At 37.8% G+C, this 20,736-nt stretch overlaps 1 protein-coding gene across 3 annotated transcripts; it reads left to right on the top strand.

The window, feature by feature from the left end:
* Positions 1-1,006: 1,006 nt before the first annotated feature.
* Positions 1,007-20,652, top strand: LNO1 (Nuclear pore complex protein). 3 transcript variants are annotated; one of them, XM_020696644.2, is made up of 17 exons: positions 1,007-1,446; positions 1,542-1,750; positions 2,464-2,632; positions 2,956-3,102; positions 4,752-4,876; positions 6,744-6,856; positions 9,467-9,603; positions 10,076-10,238; positions 10,343-11,237; positions 11,522-11,674; positions 14,813-14,870; positions 15,872-16,005; positions 16,094-16,218; positions 16,381-16,726; positions 17,560-17,755; positions 17,847-19,796; positions 20,119-20,652. In XM_020696644.2, the coding sequence occupies exons 1-17, from the start codon at positions 1,215-1,217 to the stop codon at positions 20,235-20,237; spliced, it is 5,271 nt and encodes a 1,756-aa protein (XP_020552303.1). In that variant the 5' UTR covers positions 1,007-1,214; the 3' UTR covers positions 20,238-20,652. The 3 variants fall into 3 exon arrangements, with proteins under 3 accessions (XP_020552303.1, XP_011089759.1, XP_088740792.1); XM_011091457.3 differs by having other exon boundaries at positions 4,752-4,882; XM_088884666.1 differs by lacking the exons at positions 1,007-1,446; positions 1,542-1,750; positions 2,464-2,632; positions 2,956-3,102 and having other exon boundaries at positions 4,753-4,882; positions 6,748-6,856.
* The last annotated feature ends 84 nt before the right edge of the window (positions 20,653-20,736 follow it).

Below are 20,736 nucleotides of genomic sequence, written 5' to 3'. Positions count from 1 at the left end.
CATTTTGGAATTAAAAAATAATTTAGAATTAAAAGTCGAATAATATACGTGTGAAAATTTTTTAATAAATATAATAGTATAATTACGGTTAAAAAATAAGGTAAATATAGCCACTTTTCTTGAAATTTGTCATAATTATAAATTTTTTGCCATTGTTTGTCAAATTACGAATACCCTCTTTTAATGTCCGTTTAACAATGAGTCATTCAATTAGCATTTATTAGATTTTCATTAAATTTTTATTTTAAATTGATCAAAATGTCCTTTTAGATTATAAATTATAATTTTATATATTTTTCACAATATTCAAAAAATTGACTAATATGTCCTATGGCTTATTTACATTATCCACTCGCACGATTTTTTACAATTAAAAAAAAAATCAATAGGGGTAAAATGGTGATTTCCACCTTATCGTTTATGGGTGATATTTGTAATTTTTCATACAATATGAGAGTATTCATAATTATGACAAATATAATGTAAAATAATCGTAATTTACCCTGAAAAATAATCTGAATAATTCGGAAGACCTATTAAATTATATTTAATGGGTATATAGGTATTCCAAAATTAGTGTCGAAAACTTTAAATTGTGGTCAAGGACTGGGTTGTTTTTTTTATACTATATATATAATAAATAATATTTCATTTGTGGTTGAGGACTGATTTGTTTTTTTTATACTATATATAATAAATAATATTTTATAATTTTAAAATATATAATAAATAATATTTCATAATTTTAAAATATGTTATAAATAATATAAAATATATAAACCACATCTCATTTAAAAAAAAATAAAATAAAAAATAACAATTTAAGAGTATTATCAATATAATATTTGAGTTGGACTTCAAAATGAAGTTTCAGACAACTTAGAGATAATAATGAGCTTTAGTGGAAACAATAGCCTATCAATATACAATAAAATATTATTTAATTTTTTTTATATAAATTTTGAAAAACAATAATAAGGGGATTTAAAATTCATAATTGGAAGCAAATGCAATGTATTGAGAGTTGAGAGTTGAGAGTGGAGTCCCTGCCTGAATTTCATGTTTTGGTTCATTGCCTTCTCATTAGGTCTGTCGTATGTTAGGTGTAGCGTACCCTCACAATCTTCCCGCCCATAGAGCACACCGAAATCACCGTCTCCCTCTCCTCTGCTTCTCTACATTGCCACTCTCCTCCTTTTCACTGCAACACATCAATGGCAAATCCTCCGCTACTTGACCTCACAACTGATGGCGCTCCCCTCTTCGAATTGGACGACGAGATTGACGGAGACGAAGTCGGTTCCAGAAATTACCGCTTCTGTAAAGTTGGAGAGCCCGTTCCTATCAAGTCGGATGACAGCTCCGAGTTCGACCCCCAATGCCTCCCCTCCCAACCCTTGGCCGTATCCGAACGCTTTCGTCTCCTCTTTGTAGCTCATCCCCAGGGTAACTTCCTCCCATCTCCTTTTGGTTCCTTCCCTCAAGAACCCTTCATTTTTCTTTTTCTACCCTAGGAATTTATTCGTGTTTCTTGGGTTTAGGGTTTTGTGTTGCGAGGACAAAGGACGTGATGGCATCGGCCGAGGAAATTAAGGAGAAACAAACCGGCCCATCTGTACAGGAGTTAAGTCTCGTGGATGTCTCCATAGGAAAGGTCTCAATACTGGCACTGTCGTCTGACGATTCCTTGCTCGCTGTCACTATTGGCAACCATGTCCATTTCTTTGCTGTTAGCGCTCTGCTCCATAAGGTATGGCTTCCTTGTGCTCCAAGCTTTCCTTGTTATTGATTAATTGTTGTGCATATGGGTTGCAACTTAAAATGCATTCTCAGGCAATCCTCTCGTTCCTTTACTGTTTCCTTATCCTTTTTCGTCTTTCTGGGCACCTTGATCTGGGAAGTAATTTTGACTCAACTGGAAAAGTTGTATTGAGTCAAGTTTGCTTTTGAGGCTATTAGAGTAATGTGATCAGCATCGTGATGGTTGATCATTTTTGTCTCCTGTTAGCAGAATTTGCAGTTGTACAGAAATGAGGTGGTAATTAGTAAAATTTTTTGACAATAAGATGTTAAAATAGTGAGTAATATTTAGACAATTTGTTTCACATGGATGATTATTGTTAGAAGTGACCCATACATGCTTAATTTGTTGAAGTGCCAGTTATTATCCATCATTACTCTTATGAGTATTCACTTTTTTTTTTTTTTTTTTGTAAGATGGAGAGCATGTTAGCTATCTTACAAAGTATAATTGAGCTGGACTATGCTTTCTTCTTATTTTATCTTTTCATACCCTTTTGGAACAAACATGTCAGCTTCTATGTTCATCATTTCCTTTGGTGCACATATAGTGGAATATAACTTATCAAAGAAAATTTGTGAAGCTCAATTTCGAATTACTTGTCGGAGCAGATTTTGAATGTTGTTAGAGAAGTTATAATTTGTTTTATTGACATTGAACAGGACCAAAAGCCTTCCTATTCGGTCTCACTAGATGATTCCATTTGCATCAAGGATATGCGCTGGGCTAGAAAAGTTGCAAAAGCTTATGTTATTCTTTCAGATGATGGAAAGTTATACCATGGGTCTGGTCAAGGTCCCCCTAGCTATGTGATGGAAGGCGTTGATTCTGGTATGCTTTATCTGTTTGGTGTCTTTACTATTTATCAGTGTGACAGTGTCAATACTAGATCAACTATGGTGTGACTTTACTGGAGTCTAGAAGATTATTTATGCTAAGACTTCACGTGCGGATATTAGTTGTAGGTTATAGTAAAAAGTAAAGGGACATTCATTTACGCTAGCAGAGTATCCTTTTTTTTTTTTGGAGCACAAACAATGTTTCTCTTTCACCAACATACCACTAGCTTCCGGTGAATAACCTCTTTGCAGAAGATATAGTGCCTTGTTCCTTGTAAAGTTTCTTTTGCTCACTAACATCATTTATTGTTATAGTCGACTGGAGTGTTAAAGGCAATTTTGTTGCTGTGGCAAAAAAGAACATCGTCAGCATTTTGTCATCAGAATTTGAGGAAAAATTAAGATTTTTGCTACAATTCCAGTCAGTGGTTGGTGATTCTGATGTCAACCAAGTAATAAAAGGTATGCTCCCTCTGTATATTGTCTTTCTTTCCTCTTTCGTCTATTTTCCTGCATATGGCATCCCCTTGATTCTTGTTCAATCTATTTTCACTTTGTTCAACGGGTTGTTGAGACTATTTTCATTATGTTCAAAGGTAGACATTCTTGACAATTGTTATTGGCATAATGATCTATGTTACTGTTTATTATTTTCTGGGGCACTTTATCCTTTCCTTTTCAACATCAGCCTTTTGAGCCACTGCTGTGCCTGCAAGCTAGGGTTTCCTATAAGTTGTTTGTGTATGCAATACCTGGTAGGGACGTAGCTGGCCGTCTTCCCTTTTTTCTGCAGTCTGCACTAATATGCTTTGCAACTAAGGTAAAAGCAAGTCCTGCAATTAACTCTTCCAGAGGTATCTGGACATGACAGTTTCACCATTTGCTCCAACAGGTGAAGTGTGGTTACCTGGTACGTTGATTGTGGTTCATGGTTTTGAAACGGGAACATGGTTCTTCATATTCATAACTAGTCATAAGTATAGGCATCTTTATGTCAGCAACTAGTAGGTTTTTTGGTTGATCATAATGTTTTTTCCTAATATGGGATTATGAATTTAGCACTTCTTCTAAAACTAAGTTGTTTCTGTTTAAAAATGCATTAAGGCATTATCTTAAAAGATGAACACCCGCCAAATACGAAGAAATAGATTGTCATCATCCATTCCTGTTTCACATCATTTGGATTTTTGCCAGTTAATATATTCATGCTGCTTTTAGGAATGAAAACAGACTTAGGTTTTTGTTCCAGACTGTTGTGTCAGACTGTAATCTCTGGTAGTTGTGGGCGTTTATGTTTAATATCTGCTAATCAGTAAGTTTTGGTATCGCATTTTAACATTTATGGCTTTCATGAAGTTTACTGCTTCTGAAGTTAATCGCTTCCGAGATAAAGGAGGATTCAGTCAAATGATCTGTAGGCACATTTATGATGCCCATCTGTTGGGAAGGAAGACAGGTAGTGTGATGCTGCAGCGACACAGCAAGAATGTAAAGACATCTTTTGGATGGTTCATCTGATTGTGCTGTGGATAAAAAGAACATTTGGGAGTAGTATTGAGAATGATTTTGCGCCGAATAAGTCCTAAGCCTTTGTCACTGCAATATAGCGTTGGGTTCTGTCTTAGCAGCTGGCAATTTTCTCTAGCCAGTGCATGCTAGGAGTAAAGAGTGCTTGATAAGTGAAAGATCCATATTTTTGTGCCCTATAAATATTAGGAACAGAACAAGGAGATCTGGTTTGGATGTAGAATCTTTTAGGGAAATTAACCAGGCAACCCCACCAAAAGTTTGAGACTAAATTTGGAGATCAAAAGTTCCTGCATCCAATATCATAAGAGTGTGCATTATAATATTTGAGGTATCTTTTGGGTAGGTATGTAATCGTTTACTCGCCCCCGCCCCCGCCCCCACAAAGCTAGGGATTTTGTTTTCTTTCTGTTGCAAACACTGATGATTAGTTGCACTTTAAGAATGATGAAGAAGTAGATTTCCCCCCTTTTTACTTTATAAACCTTGACTATTTTATCCTTTATGACTTATGACAGTACCTCTTTTATGTAGCTCCTTGTTTTCTATTTATTTATTATTACTCTGTGTGCTGTGATTATCAGTGGATTCCATCCGATGGATCCGTCCAGATTGTCTAGCTGTTGGATGCTTCCAATTAAATGACGACGGAGAGGAGGAAAATTACATAGTCCAAGTCATCACTACCAGGGGCAGAAAGATTACTGATGTCAGTGTATGCATTCTTTCTCATCACTGTAGCTTTTCTCTGCTAATCATTTTCTGAAGTAACTTTTCAGTCTTGCTCCTTACTGATTTTGTATAGTTTCATTTTCTGATATATTTTGCTGTGGTGATGCAGATATATTACTGTCATTTTTTCCAACTCTTTATATTTCTTGATATTTTTGACTTATGGTATAAGAATATATGTTGTTAGCCATGGTTATCCAACTGTTGACTGGTCTTTTTTCCCCACCAATTGTCTAATTTTGCATGATACAAGATTTTTACAAGGCCTTTCCTCGTCATGGATTTAATGGCATACCAAACACGTTTACTTGGTTGGCAAGTTTGAGATGTAAAGAGATGCTGCCTTGCAAAAAAGTCATGAACATAAATGCAGTCCGATCACACTGCAATCGCCAGCTTCGAAGTTCCACCCTGCTAGACTTGGGTTGCTTTGCATGTTGAGAATAATAGTTTTTTGTTGCATCATGCTAATTCCTCATTGCAAGGATAACCGAATGATGCTTAAACGTGTTGTGGAAAACTTGGAAGCAGTAAAAGTCAGTTTGATCCCTCTCAAGTAGCAGTTTGATTGTGAGACTTGTAGTTTCGTAGCTGCATCCTCACTACGTAACAACTTGACATCCTGAAAATGGTCTAGCTCAATCCAATAACGAGCTATCTGATTACTGTGACCAGCCAAAGATAACAAGCTTGTTTGGCACTGGTTATTTTTGTCTTAATCTTGAGAATAACTAAGGTACCTTGTACATTCGAATAACTTCTCTACTTCAGCTTGCATAGTATTTCAAAGCTACAATATTTGAATATTTAGCATCCCAGGCAAAAAAAGCCGGATCCTGAATTTGTTTGCTGCTCCAGTTTGATGGGTAATCTCCTTGGCTTTTCAAAAATGTCCTTATCTACTGAGACTAGGATGTATTTTTCTCCAATAGAAATGCAAGAATGATGCCTTGTAACGTTCAGGCAGCACTATTTGTAATCTGTTCACATGTGGCCACAGCTGTTGCATGTGCATGAGCAGTTCAGAAACTTCTGATACCATAAGAGTAATAAATTAGTTGAGATATTTGCCAATGATGGCAATATAGAAAAAAGAACTATGGCAGTGACTGAAGAAAGGACAGTAAGGACAGAAGCATATTTGGTCCAAGAAAACAAAACAGGTCCTAAGGGTCTGAAACAATGTCCAGAAAATATTTGAAAAGAACAGTGTATTTCCTTTTCAATAGTCATGACTGATACAGCCCTCTCTGAATTCTGTAGTACTGGAGTACCTTACAGGTTTACAGCCTTTCTGCATGCAAAAAGTATATAATATATACAATAGAAAGAAACAATATCTTCAGTTCTTCATACAACCATTCATTTTTCTTGATTTTTGTTGGCTTCTTGTGTTGCTACAAAGGCACTGCATGAGGCAGTAACTCACCAAGGACTTGAAGTTCAAGTTGTGCTCATTTAGTTCATGTTGCTGGTAGCTCACTGATACAGCCAAGTAGATGAGAGTTTTGTTCGTAGGCTTTTACTTTGTGATGGATAGCTCCTTGTCCTTGTTGGAGGATATGTTTTGTAAATTAAATTTCTCTTGGTACTTTGTCCTCTTTTCTAACGTATATGCCATAGGTGTCTTAAAAACGATAAAAGTAATATTGTTAAGTGCTGCAGAATAAGATGCTTTGGCTTCTCCATGACCTACTGTATCCTTTTATTGAGTGGGATGTAGTTGAATAAGTGGATATAGATAATTGATTATTGATTCTAGTGACAAATGATTCTTTTATTGGGTTCAGATTTTATGTCTTATTTTGACTGCATTCAAATATTTATTTGCTTATTGCTTTCAGGCAGCTGCAAAGCCGATTGTCTTATCCTTCAATAATGTCTTCATGGATTTTTCTTCTGATGCTGTGCCCATCAGAAATGGACCACATCTGTTTCTCAGCTATCTAGATCTTTAGTATGTATACATTATTAACTTCTTTTAACTATTCTTCTATAACCTCTGTAACCATTTCTCTTTGTGCTCTTTTACACTACAGTCCTTTATAATATCTGACATCTGCTCTTTTGGATATTGTTGTGAAATAGCTGAAAGTATTTACTATGCAAGTTTTCTCTTTTTCTGTTCTTGTTCTCCATATTGGTAGCTTATAAATAATCCTGGAACTTGAAAAATGAAAATTTCTGGATGCCAGATTCAAGAATATGCTCTGTGACATGATCTTTGCACCTTACATATACTATATCCTTGGGAGAAGTGCATTTCTGGTCCCGTTAAACTGGCAGCCTCATTTCACTTTTGGTCCTTTACTTTGGTGGGTGGCAATTTGGCTTGTATCTTACAATTTTTGGAACATGGCATCCAGATTGACTGGAAATTGCAAAGATAGTAGGGAAGTTGATGACTTGGATTGAAAAATGGGGATTTTCGTAACTGGAAGAAAAATGATACATGGTAGCAAAGTTGACTAGTAGATGCTCACAGAAACTACTCTTCTCCTTTGTTTATTTTTTTTTTTCTTTTTACAGTTGTTTTTTTTCTTCTCTTTCCATCTTTCCCATTTTGTATTTTTTCTTCAACTTGTTCCAAGCTTCCATCATCTCCCAACCCTATGTCCTATCCAACCCAACTGCACTCCCTAGACCCTGCTTGACCCTACCCAAATATGTGAATCTGCCAAACCCAACACCTTGGCAATGGTCAACAACCCCTCAATGCTTAGGTTTTTCGTGGTCATAGGTTCTTCAGGCAGGATTTTGAAAGACTTGGTTTCTGGGAATTTCATATAGTGTTGGGTTTAGTCGATGAATTTATAGCATTCTGTAAATTTGTATGACAGGTTTTTTTTTCCCTTCTTTCTCGGGGGGGGGGGGGGGGGGAGTTGTCTGCTTGGTTTGAGGTCTCAATGATTGGGGGTGGAGGGGTTCTGCAGGGATGGAGAGGATGAAGGGCAAAAAGAATAATCAAATGGGAGTAGTGGCTAAAGAAAAACAAATGCAAATGTGAAAAAGAAGACCAAAAAAAAAAAATTGTGCTTTGTTGCATTTGGTTTAGTTTGCTGCCATATCACCAATTTTCCATCTACATCGTCTAGGACCATTGTGATTTTCGCCCAATTTGAATGCAATGTGCCAAAAATTAGAATATAGGATAAGTCGACACCTTTCTAGATAGAGGGGTCAAAAGTGAAATGAGGCCAAGTAATAAGACAGTGGAATAATTTTTGGGAAATGAGAACATATATAGAAAAACACTCGGCTTTAAAGTTCTATTCTTGTATTAATTTTGTCTGGATCAATTATCATTGCCCCTTCTGGCTTTGAGCTGAAGATTGAATTGTACTTGCCTGTGCTAATTTGGTTTCCGGCCGTTGTTAGTGGGGGCCAACAGGCTTTCAGTTTTCATGAGTCTTTGCTCTGTGCTTGTTATTCATTTTGCCTCTCTCAATTTAGTTGTTACACTCTTCCCCTAGAAAGAAACAGCTCCTATTTTCTTTTTGAGGTCCACATATATATCCATTTCCTAAAATGGCAATATTTCCAAGTAAGTACCCTCTCATTGTAGTAGATCTGACCTAATAACTCCTAAATACTACTCTTTGAGCCTGAGAAAGTAAAGAAACATAAAACTTTCACTTCCTCATATGAAGTTTCATGCCAGTTCAAGGTCCAGCATTCAAATGGTGACCAAGGGAAGATAATCTTATTCAAAACAGTTGCCCAAATTAAGGTCTAAGTTTCTAACTTCTTCTGGATGGCCTTGCTCCTATGTCATAACCTGGTAAGGGTGTGGTAGTATTCTCTTGATTGATAAAAAATAGTGCACTTGGTAGTTGGCTGAGACGAGCTTTGTCTGCTTTCACCTAGGAGCTTGGGGTTTTGGCTGAGGTTTGACATTATTTTCCTCGTCATTGATTGATCTCTTTCTCATTTTTCATCAATAAGTATTAGTTCTCAGAACTATTCCTTTGTTGCATCCTTGCCTTGTGGATAAAGTTTATTGAATTTTTAATTGATATCACACAAAGAGGAAGAAAAGATTAATTAGGTTTCTCTGGTCAAGCTATTAAAATGCCACTTAGTGTAACAGGTTGAAACTGGAGACACAAATGAAAAAACTCTACAGACAGCTTCACTGTACAATTGGAGACTGTTGATATTCAGTCCTGTTAGTCATTACAGGAAATCGTGGCTCTCCTATTGTTACTTCCTTAAGCATAGTTTTTACTGCATCCTAAGATGCAGGATATTGCATCTTGAATTCTTGATAGATCCTCCAATTCATGTTACTGCATTACTAGTAATGCAGTTCTCTGATATATAGTTTGTGGTGAATATTTAAGTTACCTTTACTTCATTTCTTAAAGAACTACCGTCTGGCACAAGATTCACCCACCCAAGGAAAGAAAGATAAACAAGATGATATTGGCCCTTAAAATTGACCTTTGTTTATTCACATGCATGACTAATAAATACACTCACCATTAGAATGATCCGACACACTGCTCACTCTGTCAGATACTCGATGATGTGACTTCTTATGAGCTGTGGTTTTCTGTTGTTGCAGTGGGCTGGCATTTATTGCCAATAGGAATCTCTCCCAGCATGTTGGACTGTTCTGTTGGTCACTGGACAGTGGGAAGAATGAAGCTGCAGTGATTGAAATTCTTAATGATGCTTGGAATTTGTATATCGATACTCAAGGTGCTAAAACTTGAAACTAAGATAGGACTTTATGAATGAGTATTTCATTTACATGTGTGTTGCATGGTTATTCACTTGGTTGTATGTTCCGTTTATCTATACCCCTCTATTCATGCAGCTGAGGTCTCATGCCCTAGTACTTGGAAAATCAGAGTTAGTATAATATGCCAAACTTATTGAGATTATTTGAGGATCACTAGATTTCCTCTGCAATTTGTATAACATTTAAAATTTACAATGGACATGAGGGGTAACGAGCAGAGAGAGGGCATGGGGGGTGGGGGTGATGCGAAATTAGAGTCGAAAGCATGTATGGCTAAAATAATTCAGTTATTCCCTATGAAGCTGCAAAATACTGATAAACTCTGAATCGAAGTTTAGCAGTTGGTTGAATTAGTAATGAGATGCATCTCATTTCCAACTGGTGTCATTGAGGTGGTCAATTCTCTGATATTAAACTGTTTGATCTCAGTTAATGGTGAAGAAAATGTAATCATGGGACTCTCTGTTGACAAGGTTTCCCAGAATGAAAATGTCAGATTCACACTGGGGGATGAAGAAACCGAAGTCTCACCGTGTTGTTTAATTGTATGCCAAACCATTGATGGAAAGATTTCAGTTTTCCACTTTGCCAGGTAAACCCCCCCCCCCCTCCAGTTGTCGTTTAGTTTGTTAGCTGTTCCGGTTGCACTCTCTTCTCTTGGGAAGCTACATTTAAAAAATATATTCTCTTCTGTAGTGCTCGAGGGGCTTTAGCATCATCTGAAGTTTGTGCTGATGAAGAAGAGGATGATTCCCAGGCATCAACGAACCATCAACTCTCCGTGATTTCTTCTGCAGGTGGTGAGGAAAGTAGAGTGCCAACCTCTTTGCCATCTGAATCTCATGAATTTAGTAGAGTTGCTATTGGAAAGACAGGTGCTAAGGCCACTATCACAAATGAATTATCGCCATCTTTTCATTTAGATGGCAGATCACAAGAACAAACTTACACTGAAAACACGGGGCAGAAGCCTCTTACAAACTCTCAGATGGTGAAAGTCAAAGTTGATGAGCCAGAAAAAGCCCTTTCCACAAAGCAGAACCAAGATAGTAATCCAGAGTATCAATCAATATCTGAAGTCAAACGCAGTACAGGTTTCTTCACAGCAGAAGTTGTCGGTGATTCTTTTCAGCAATCAATGAGCAACTATTCAATATCAGGTCGGAATGTGGAGCCATTAGGTAAAGTTCCACCAACAAGTTCACCAAGTGGGTGGTCTTTAACCAGATCAAATGCAAGAGTTGATTCGTCAAAACCTTCTACTGGGAAGTTTTTGTCATTCCCATCTGGTGAAATTGGCAATTCAGACAAACCTGCACTACAATCTGGTGGAGGTGTAGAACGACGTGCTACAGATCTAAAGGAGAAAGCTAAACCTTCTGTTTCTTTTACTTCTTTTGGGCAGACAGATTCCAGCGCACAGGGCAATAGAAATTCACTGCCAGGAAGTCCTGGTTCACAAGCATCTTTGACGGAGAGTGTTGCTTCTGGAAAATCTTTCCCGTCTGAATTCAAAAAGGAGTTGAGTGCGGCTCCCTCACCAGCAGGATTCCCATACTCTGCTCAAAAAGTGTCAAAACAATTTGGAAATGTAATATACTTATTACTAGTTTTGACCTTAATGGTGATGCACTCTGTCGTATGCATAATCATTAATCCACTTTCCGTTTCTAGCATCATCTCTTGCTCGGAATAAAACCTGCCCTTCTAGCTTTCTATGACTAATTGGCTCTGTTGTAATCCTCTTCAGTGTTATGAGCCTTACTATTCACAGTTACTCTGTAGGGAAATGGTAGCTTGAGTAAGATGACGTATTTCAGATATGCAGTATGATGGCTCTAGTAATGTATTTTCCCTCTGCTATTGTGTCTTCAGGTTGAAGAAATGGCCAGAAAATTAGATAAGCTTCTTGAAGGTATTGAAGGTAAGGGTGGCTTTAGGGATGCATCCATAACTTCTCAAACACACTCGGTGGTAGAGTTGGAGGATTGCATATGGGCTCTTTCAGACAGATGCAGAACATGGAGGGTTTGTTTTCCTTACATGTTCCTTATAACAGAATACTTGTTGCTTGAGTTTTATTTGGGCATGTGGTATTCTTGCTCCTCCATGCAGCTTACATCGTTTAGAGTTTTCAAACTCATTAATGAAGCGATTCTCAGTTTTCTTTGGTTTTTCAAAATGAATTGATTCACTTGGATAATTTCCCAGACTGGCTGTTTTTTTCCCCTTCTTTTTTCACATTGTGTATGTTCAAAATCATCCATTCTACACTTCCATCTCATCCCCCCCCTCGGTTCAGCTCTCAAAATTTGTTCCTGGAGGATTTTCCTCCGTATATGGTCTGCCAGTGTTTAAGCTACCTGATAGTTTCTTTGATTTGTATGTTCTGTAACTTGGTAGTGATTTGTGATGGGATATAGTTGGAGGTTCTCTCTGCCTCCTGTCAACCATGATTACTGCATCAGGGGTTCGGCAATTGTTGTAATTGTGACCATGATGGCTCTGTAGTTTATTTTAAGAAAGGTTATAGGGAAGTTTAGAAAGAATTGGATACAAGACGTGCCAAGTTTTATTACTTTCTTTGTCCCAAATTCATTACTCCTATTCCCTTTTTGGTATGTCAGTTTTTCCCAAATTCTATCAGCTCAGTTGAAATTATGACTTTTCCTACTTTTAGGTACGCAGGGAATGTGTGATACTTGTATTTCGTCATCTCAGAAGGGAAAACCCCTTGCATAAATTATGTTGATTGAGATTATCTTGAAATTAGGATGAGTATTCATGTGAAGTCTATTTGCCAATTAACCAAGATTTTCTGCGAGCAAAACATTTGCGCTCTTGCATGTTAAAATGGAAGCATTCTTGTTTGCATTTAGTTCATGTGTAGAGCGAGCTGGATGCTTCCTATTAGAAATTGCAAGATAAATTACGAAACTTGTGCAAAAGCAAGAAGAAAACCAAATTAAAAAGTACACAATCTATTATGTGGTTTAGGGGTGAATTGCTCCTACTTATACAGTCGCTCAAATGTCTCTTATAATTATGATACCCTACTTCCATGACAGAGTCTCCAGTAACCTAGTTATAACTAGGATCTTTGTAAAATTATAAAATCTACATGGACCAAAGAGTAAAGTTGAATCTGGGACCAGATTCAACACTTTTGAATTTGAATTACAAACAGGATGCTTATAGGAAGGAAGAGGTCAGCTGTTCAGCATCTTTCATGTGAAAATGTGATACTTCTATGTGAAATGAGATGTAACAAACAACCAACAATGATGATTAGGAATAATTTTTAGATCAGATGTAGAAAAAGTGAATTAAAAGATATGATACTTCTATGTGGTATTGGATGTAGTGAAACTCACTATTTCTACTGGACGAGTTAATGGTTTGACCCTGACCTTTTATGCTGGATACAGTAATGATTTGCTAGCTCATAAGTGTGAGCTGGTCCAGACTTAGCAAGGAAGCGTGTTTGAGATAGCTTTTCTGTGTCTGAATAACTTTCCCATCTTTCCAGGTCTTAAAGATTCTAATACTGCTTTTTCATAGAGATCTATCTCAAGTAATTCAAGAGTCGAGTCAAGAAGACTGTTGGTTAATGAGGCAGTTGTGTTTTGTTTTTAATCCTCTACAGCACGCTTTAAAGATTCTAATACTGCTTCATAGAGATCTATCTCGTGGAATCCAAGAGTTGAATTAAGAAGACTATGTTAGTTAATTAGTCATTTGTATTTCGTTTTTAATCCTCTACGGCACCCTTTGAGGTGAGAAAGAAAGCGGAAGCATGTGATAGTATTAAATTAAACTTGTATGAAAATTTGTAACCTGAAAGGAAGCCTTAGTTTCTTAAGTATTGTATCTTGGTTTAGGCTTTTCTTCAATTTAGCTAGTGCACCATACATGGTATGAAGAAATCTGTTAATGTGGCAATGAATGACATTTTATACTGGTCCTAACAACTCTCAAATCAAAAAGTCATGCAGCCAGAAAACTGACTTCAGTTTCTCCACTATTCTCCTGAATGCTGGATCAATCTCAGGCTAACTTGGCCTAGTCTCGAATAGTATCTTTTAATAATGGTAAAGCATTTGTCATCTTTATATTATGAGCACCAAGGAGCTACGGCCTTATTATACATCTCTAATTACTTCCAGAAAAGGGATATTGCTGGACTCACTCTCCATCCAATGGATATTGTATACTGGAACTCCTGCAGCAACATTTCCATTTTCATGGACTCATATCCGTTTCTGTTATTCTGACTATATACATAAATCAAAGAAAGTCATAAGGATGCTGTGCTCCAAGCCTGTTATCTACAGCCAATAGAACATACAATCTTTAACTTTCTGAATTATTTGACTGCTTCAGGTCATGCTCCAAAGAGACTGTAGTATAGTCTCAACTTAACAAGTTTGAACACTCCATTCACTTAATTGGACATCCAAGAAGCTGCTGGTACCTATGGAGATGTTTGTTAGATTTAGATTCGTAAGGCTCCTAATTATGCACAAGGAGAACAATGCATGAATCTGAGAAGAAGTTCAGAATGTTCTCATCATGAAATGAGTAGGTTAGCGATATAAGAATGAGTATAAGAAATAGCTGACTGGTTTCATAGTATGGAGACATCAAAGCTAAGGAAGAAATTGAAGAGAAAGCCGCTAAAAGAAGAATTTAAGACCTGGTTCTTTTGCCACTGGACTCCACAGACTAATGTCTCCAAGATGAAGCTTTCTGTTTATTTGAAGTTCTAAAACTAATTCTCTCCACGCTTTCTTCGAAATATGAGTAGTTTGGTATGATATTGTAGAATATTCATATTTTTAACATATGATTTCTATTAATTTATTTACTGCTCAAGGAATCAGTGTAGTCTGGTAGATTTCAGATAACATGCTACAAATTGAAAATTTTTCTTTAGAAGAGATGAAGAATCATGGTAAAGCATTGAACCCTATAAGATTGCCCTTTTACTGCAAATGCAATTGAATAATATGGTTCTAGAACATAATCAGTATATGTTTTGTGACGGGGAGTTTCTTAGCCTCACACCCTCACGGTGCCAGCCAATATTATTGTTCAATTTCTCTGTGTGTGTGGCACATCAACGACTTTGCTGATTTCATAGTATGTTTTCTTTGGACTGTGTAGGGGCTAATGGACGAACGATCAAAGGAAGTCCAACTTCTGCTTGATAAAACGATACAAGGTCTGTTCCTAATTTAGTTGATTAAAATGTTGTGATGCAAAAAGAATTATGTAGTGCCAGCTTAAACTGGAGTAATATGATGCTTAAGCTCTTGAATCATGCTTCTTATTTATTCTCTATGAAGCTGTTAATGGGGTGTTTTCCGGGCAAAATTATAGGCTAAGGAACTTTCCGCCCACTGCATTTGGTAATTGTGGAAAAGGAGACTGGAGAAGAATTGGGCAAAGATGATGGCCAACTTTCTGCCAAGGCCAGCCATTATATTGCTGTATAGGTAGTGGGGCAGAAGGGTTTAACTAGGAATACTAATTATAAAGATAAACATATTAGAAAACGAAAAATGATTAGTATTGCTTGGTACTGAGAGCAAACCCTTTGCTAGATTGTTTGAAGTATGCTTATCATATATATGTAAGTATCTATTAACCAACATATTAATCATTGGAATATACTTCTGAACAAAGTTCTTATTACTTGCACTTTAAGATGCTTATAGAGATGTACATGGATCATTACTCTTGAACGTTTATTGAACTAACTTCCATATCATTAATTTTTATTTTGTTTACTATCAGGCGTAGTTTCATCATTCGTTTATGTTTGTTTGGGCATCATGGCACTGATGGTGTTGGTGCATCTAGTGGACTCATCACTAGGGCATTATTGAAAGTAGATGCTTTTCCTTTGGGTTGAGTCGCAGATAATTTTAAGATACTTTTGCTTCAAAGGTTTATGGTTATGTTGCAGAAGGAAACAGCAAGCAGCTATATAGATGAGTTGTGTGATTTGTCTATGTCCCAATTGATGCAGCACCATGCATGTGTACTTTATATTTATAATACTTTAATGTTGAACTCTGCGTTGAATTTTTTATCGGTAATAAGATCTTGTTGACACTTTCTGGTATCTTCTGCTTGATGAGTTTACTTTCTTTTGTTCTTGAACATGTGAAGTGGTTATCATCCTTTCTAAGGTTAATGAGTTCTTCAATGTTATTTCAGTTTTGGTTAGGAAAGTGTATATGGAAGGGATCTTCAAGCAAGCGACAGATAGCCGATATTGGGAACTTTGGAATCGTCAAAAATTGAGTTCTGAGATGGAATTGAAGCGAAGACGTATATTGGAATTAAACCAGGTGCATTATGCTTGATCTAAACTATGAGGTCTGTTTCTCAATTATACTCCTCAATACACCAGTTTCAATTTTCCTGGAAAACTTCTAGGAGTTGACAACTAAGTTGATTGAACTGGAGAGGCATTTCAATTCATTGGAGTTCAATAAATTCGGTGAAGATGGAGGAATGCCAAGAAACCGGAGAGTTTTGCAGAATTCGCACAGGCATTCAAGGTACTGCATAATTCTGTGTGGCTGTCGTTTATGTCCTGTACTATCACTGAATCACATTCTTGTCTGGATTACAATTGTTACGGACTTTACATGAGGATTTTCTCTCTGTTGGTTGTCCAACGTGACTATGTAACAGACTGAAATGAAGCATCTGCCTTGCAGGCAAATTCAGCCCTTGCATATTCTACATAACACGACGCATGCGCAATTGGCAGCTGCTGAGCAACTTTCTGGATGTCTCTCGAAGCAGATGGCTGCTTTGAGTATCGAATCTTCTGGGAAGCATGATATGAAAAAGCAGCTCTTTGAATCCATTGGTCTTTCTTATGTTGGTGACACTATGACATCTCCAACTAGGACCAGAACTTCCAGTACTCCTTCAGACCAAAAACATTTCATCGCTTCAGGCTATATTGCTAGTAAACAACAGTCTAGAAGAAACCAAGCTAGCTCTGCCAAGAGCTATGAACCAGAAACTGCAAGGCGGCGCCGAGACTCTCTGGATCGCGTAACATTTCTTCTTTGCTGGTCTTGGGCTTTTGCTTCTAAATGAGTTGACCATCATTATGTGCTACTGATGCTTCATTGAGTTTATGATACCATATGTGCATTCTATTGCTTGATTTCAGGAGGTTTCTCATTATATTTTCTGGCAAAATGTGAATTTTCCCCCAAAATAGCATGGTACTAACCAGCAATCCATGTCCATGGCCACTTCATTACCTGCCCTGAAAAGGGAGATGTGAGAGTATGGTGGAATTTTATGGTTCTTAGAGTGAATTGGCTATGTTTTGATTGGTAGTGTAGATTGACGACCAAAAGTTTATGGTGTAGGTTATTAGTTTATGGATTGGGTCTATTATGTCTTTCCCTGCTTAATGTAAAACTGATCCACAAAAATGATAACTCGAATAAGTGTAGACGTCCAGCTGTAGGAAAAGATATTGGCAACTTGCTTACGTGTTGGTATGCTCATAATCTAAACAAAAAGTTTTGTTTATTCTATAACAATATCCAGATCCATTTCAATATTTGTTTTTGACAGTTTAATTGTGTTGGTTTCTCACATCATCTTTTAAATGAGGAGAGCTAGTACCTTTGCTAGCACTGCATAGGTTAGAAAGACATGTTTTAGCATTTATTCCTCTTTGGACAAAAGGAGGGAAAAGAATACTGGGTGATTAGACCTGTGTATTATTCCTTTAATCTGTTTTCTTCGGCTTTTACTTAACAAATCTGTTTGCTTGTCCTAATCTTTCATTTCTCTTTCCTTGGAAAATGTTGTTCGTCGTCTGTTTAAATTTTTTTATGTGATGCTTTAGTTTTCACAACTAAATGCAGACTTGGGCTAACTTTGACCCTCCAAAAACAACTGTGAAAAGGATGCTGAAAGAAGATTCTGAGAAAGGAAGTGCAAATCGTTCACTGTTTAACATGGATAAACAATATCTCAGTCCTCAGTTGCAGAAGAAATCAGAAGTTGCTCATTCAGCACTTTTGAACCTCTCTGGAGGGGTGAACCATTATCAAAGCAGAGGTATTAGTGCAATTTTAGCTGGAATAATGTGCTGAGCTCATGCTTAATTAAACTAAACTTACTAATAAGAGTATTTTATAACCCTGCACAGGCACTGCTGAAATACCAGTAAAAGAGTCGACTCAGAGCCCATCATCATCTTTGCCCCAAAGGACAGCTGGTCTTCTAGGTCGTGGAATGCAAGTGTCATCTACAAAACAGATTTCAGCATTGCCACCACCATCCATATTGGAGACAAGGACAACTCAAAGTAGTGAAGTAGGAGTATTCAAACTTATTGATGAAAAATCTAAGAGCAGCCTACCTTTTACCGGAAAGAATGATTCTTTTGCTCCAAATGAGTCGAAACTTGTTCAACGGTTCGATACAAGCTTTCATCCATTACCATCCATGTCTGGGCAGATGCCTGAGCACTCACTGACACCACCCTCTAGTTCAACTGAGAGCTTAGATCACTTTAAAATTGGATTTACCAAGTCAAACACCTTGAATCCGAAGAGTACTAGTATGGCATCTGATACAACATTATTTGACTCCAAAATTCCGATAACTCCTGCATCTTCTTTCAGTTCTGGCTCAAATGTATCAGTGAAAGGTTTATTCACTAAAAATTCGGAAAAGACAAGCCAGCCTTATGATGGCCTGTCTGTCTCTACCCAGTTGCAATCAGTTTCAAGTAACAGTTTACCATCACTTTCAGCTTTTGTATCAAAACCAAGTTCATTAACCCTGTCCCCGGTGACTCCTTCCAGTTCTGGGGCCAGTGTAGCTGCAAAGGAGGTACCACAGCCTCAGACATCAGTTCCTTCAACCGTAAATTTTCCTTCTATGTTGTCATTGTCTACTCATGAGAATAATCTTTCATCTATATCCCCATCTTCAAGCATTAAAAATCCCGAGTCTCTCACATCATTGTCTGTTCCATCTATTGCGAAATATGGCTCAGAGACAGAGGGCGTCTTGCAGACACGGACTTCAGTTGCTCACGTTCCATCAAAAGTTGAAGAGGATGTCAAGATTCAGGCTTCAGCATCACAGCCTGGGTTGGCAATTACTGCATCTGATTTGAAATTTGGACCTTTGCCCTCAACTGCACCATCTGAATTGTCTATTAATTCGAAATCTGGGAGTAAAATTGATTTTGGTGACTCATCAAAGAGTTCATCCGTTACATCAGCTATTAAGTTAGAATTGCCTTCTGCGACTGAAGCTCTTTCACCAGTTGCACTATCAAGTGAAGGGATTGGTGACAGTGCAAAAAATGTCGTTTCAGAATCATCTCATGAGGAAATGGAGGAGGAAGCCCCTGAGACAGATCAGACAGCTGGATTTGCATTAGGGAACTTTGTTGGGTTTGGGATTGGTTCAACCTCAGATTCAACAGCTCCAAAGTCAAAACCATTTGGTGTAGCAGTCCTCAACAAAAGTACAACTTCCGCTCCCTCTCAATATATGGCTCCTGCTTCTGGCGGTGAGCTGTTTCGACCTGCGTCTTTTAACTTTCAATCACCCCAGCCTCCAGAACCTTTGCAGCCACCAAATGTCGCTAACTTTTCTGGGGGTTCTGGAATACCTGGTCAAGTTTCAGCAGGGGCTGGATTTGGCCAGCCAGCACATGTAGGAGTAGGCCAACAAGCACTAGGCTCAGTACTCGGTACCTTTGGACAGTCTAGGCAACTTGGGGCTGGTCTGCCAGGAAGCGGTGTTGCATCTGCAAGTGGCTTTGGCAGTGGTTTTGTGGGCACTCCTGCTGGTGGTTTTGGAGTTGGTTTTGCTTCTGCTTCTTCCGGTGGTGGATTTGGTAGTCTGGCATCAGGCGCTGGTGGTTTTGCTGCTGCAGCAACAGTTGGGGGTGGATTCGCTGCTGCAGCAACTGCTGGTGGTGGATTTGCAGGTGCTGCTAGTGCTGGGGGTGGATTTGCCGCCGCTGCTAGTGCAGGAGGTGGATTTGGTGCCGCTGCTAGTGCTGGAGGTGGATTTGGTGCCGCTGCTAGTGCTGGAGGTGGATTTGGCTCTTCAACAACATCCGGTGCTGTTTCAGGTAAATCTCCATATGATTAATAGTTTATACCATGTTTTGTTATTCAGAAGTTATATCTGATCTTTAATCTTGAGAAAGTGTAGTCTACTCGAGAAAATATGAATTCATGCAAAATAATTAGTTGTTGCAATGCTCTTGCAATTGGGGGCTCATGTGATTTGGACGTTTCAGTTGCAGAGATCAATAGTAGACATTTCTGTTTACAGAGTTATTACTTTGAGGCTGCTGGTCTCACAAAATTATTCCATGGTTATGTGATTTTGTTGTGTGATGGATACATCTTCCTGTGGTTTAGCTGATAATGTTATGCACAAACTTAAAGGTGGCGGATTTGGAGCTTTTAGCAATCAGCAGGGTAGTGGTGGTGGGTTCTCTGCCTTTGCTGGTGGATCAGGAGTTGGAAGGCCACCCTCTGAACTCTTCACGCAGATGAGGAAATAGTTGCAGAGAGAGGCTTGTGGAGACTTGATAGGCCATATTGATAGTTGCGTTCCATGACATTTTTGCTTGCTTTCTTCTGCTTTCCAGGGAATTGAATGCATTTCTGCTGAGCCTTCGTACGGTATATTTATGTGCTAATGTACATTTTTAGTCTGCTATATTAATGCATGGCAAGTGGCGACAATGTCCATGCTTGATTCAAAATTAGAGCGCTAGTTATCGTTGGATTCACAGTTCTGAGAAAATGAGAGATTAAAATTTTGAATTATGCGGACCCATTAAAGCTCCAAGGGTGGCTTTGTATTTGCTTATACTCAAAAAAGTGAACTGGTATTGATAAAATTCCTGCTGCTGTATGTGTCCTTACAAGTTCAAGATTTATATATTTCAAAAATTACATGCACATTTTCAGTTATATTGAATATGCACTTTTATGCTTACATGATGCTAAAGTACCTTGGTTTCGTAATTTTATTTAGTATCTTTGACTAAAATTCAA

Source organism: Sesamum indicum, linkage group LG9, assembly GCF_026168435.1.
Source record: "Sesamum indicum cultivar Baizhima isolate 11 linkage group LG9, ASM2616843v1, whole genome shotgun sequence".
Taxonomy (NCBI): Eukaryota; Viridiplantae; Streptophyta; class Magnoliopsida; order Lamiales; family Pedaliaceae; genus Sesamum; species Sesamum indicum.
This window is presented reverse-complemented; position numbering and strand designations above follow the sequence as displayed.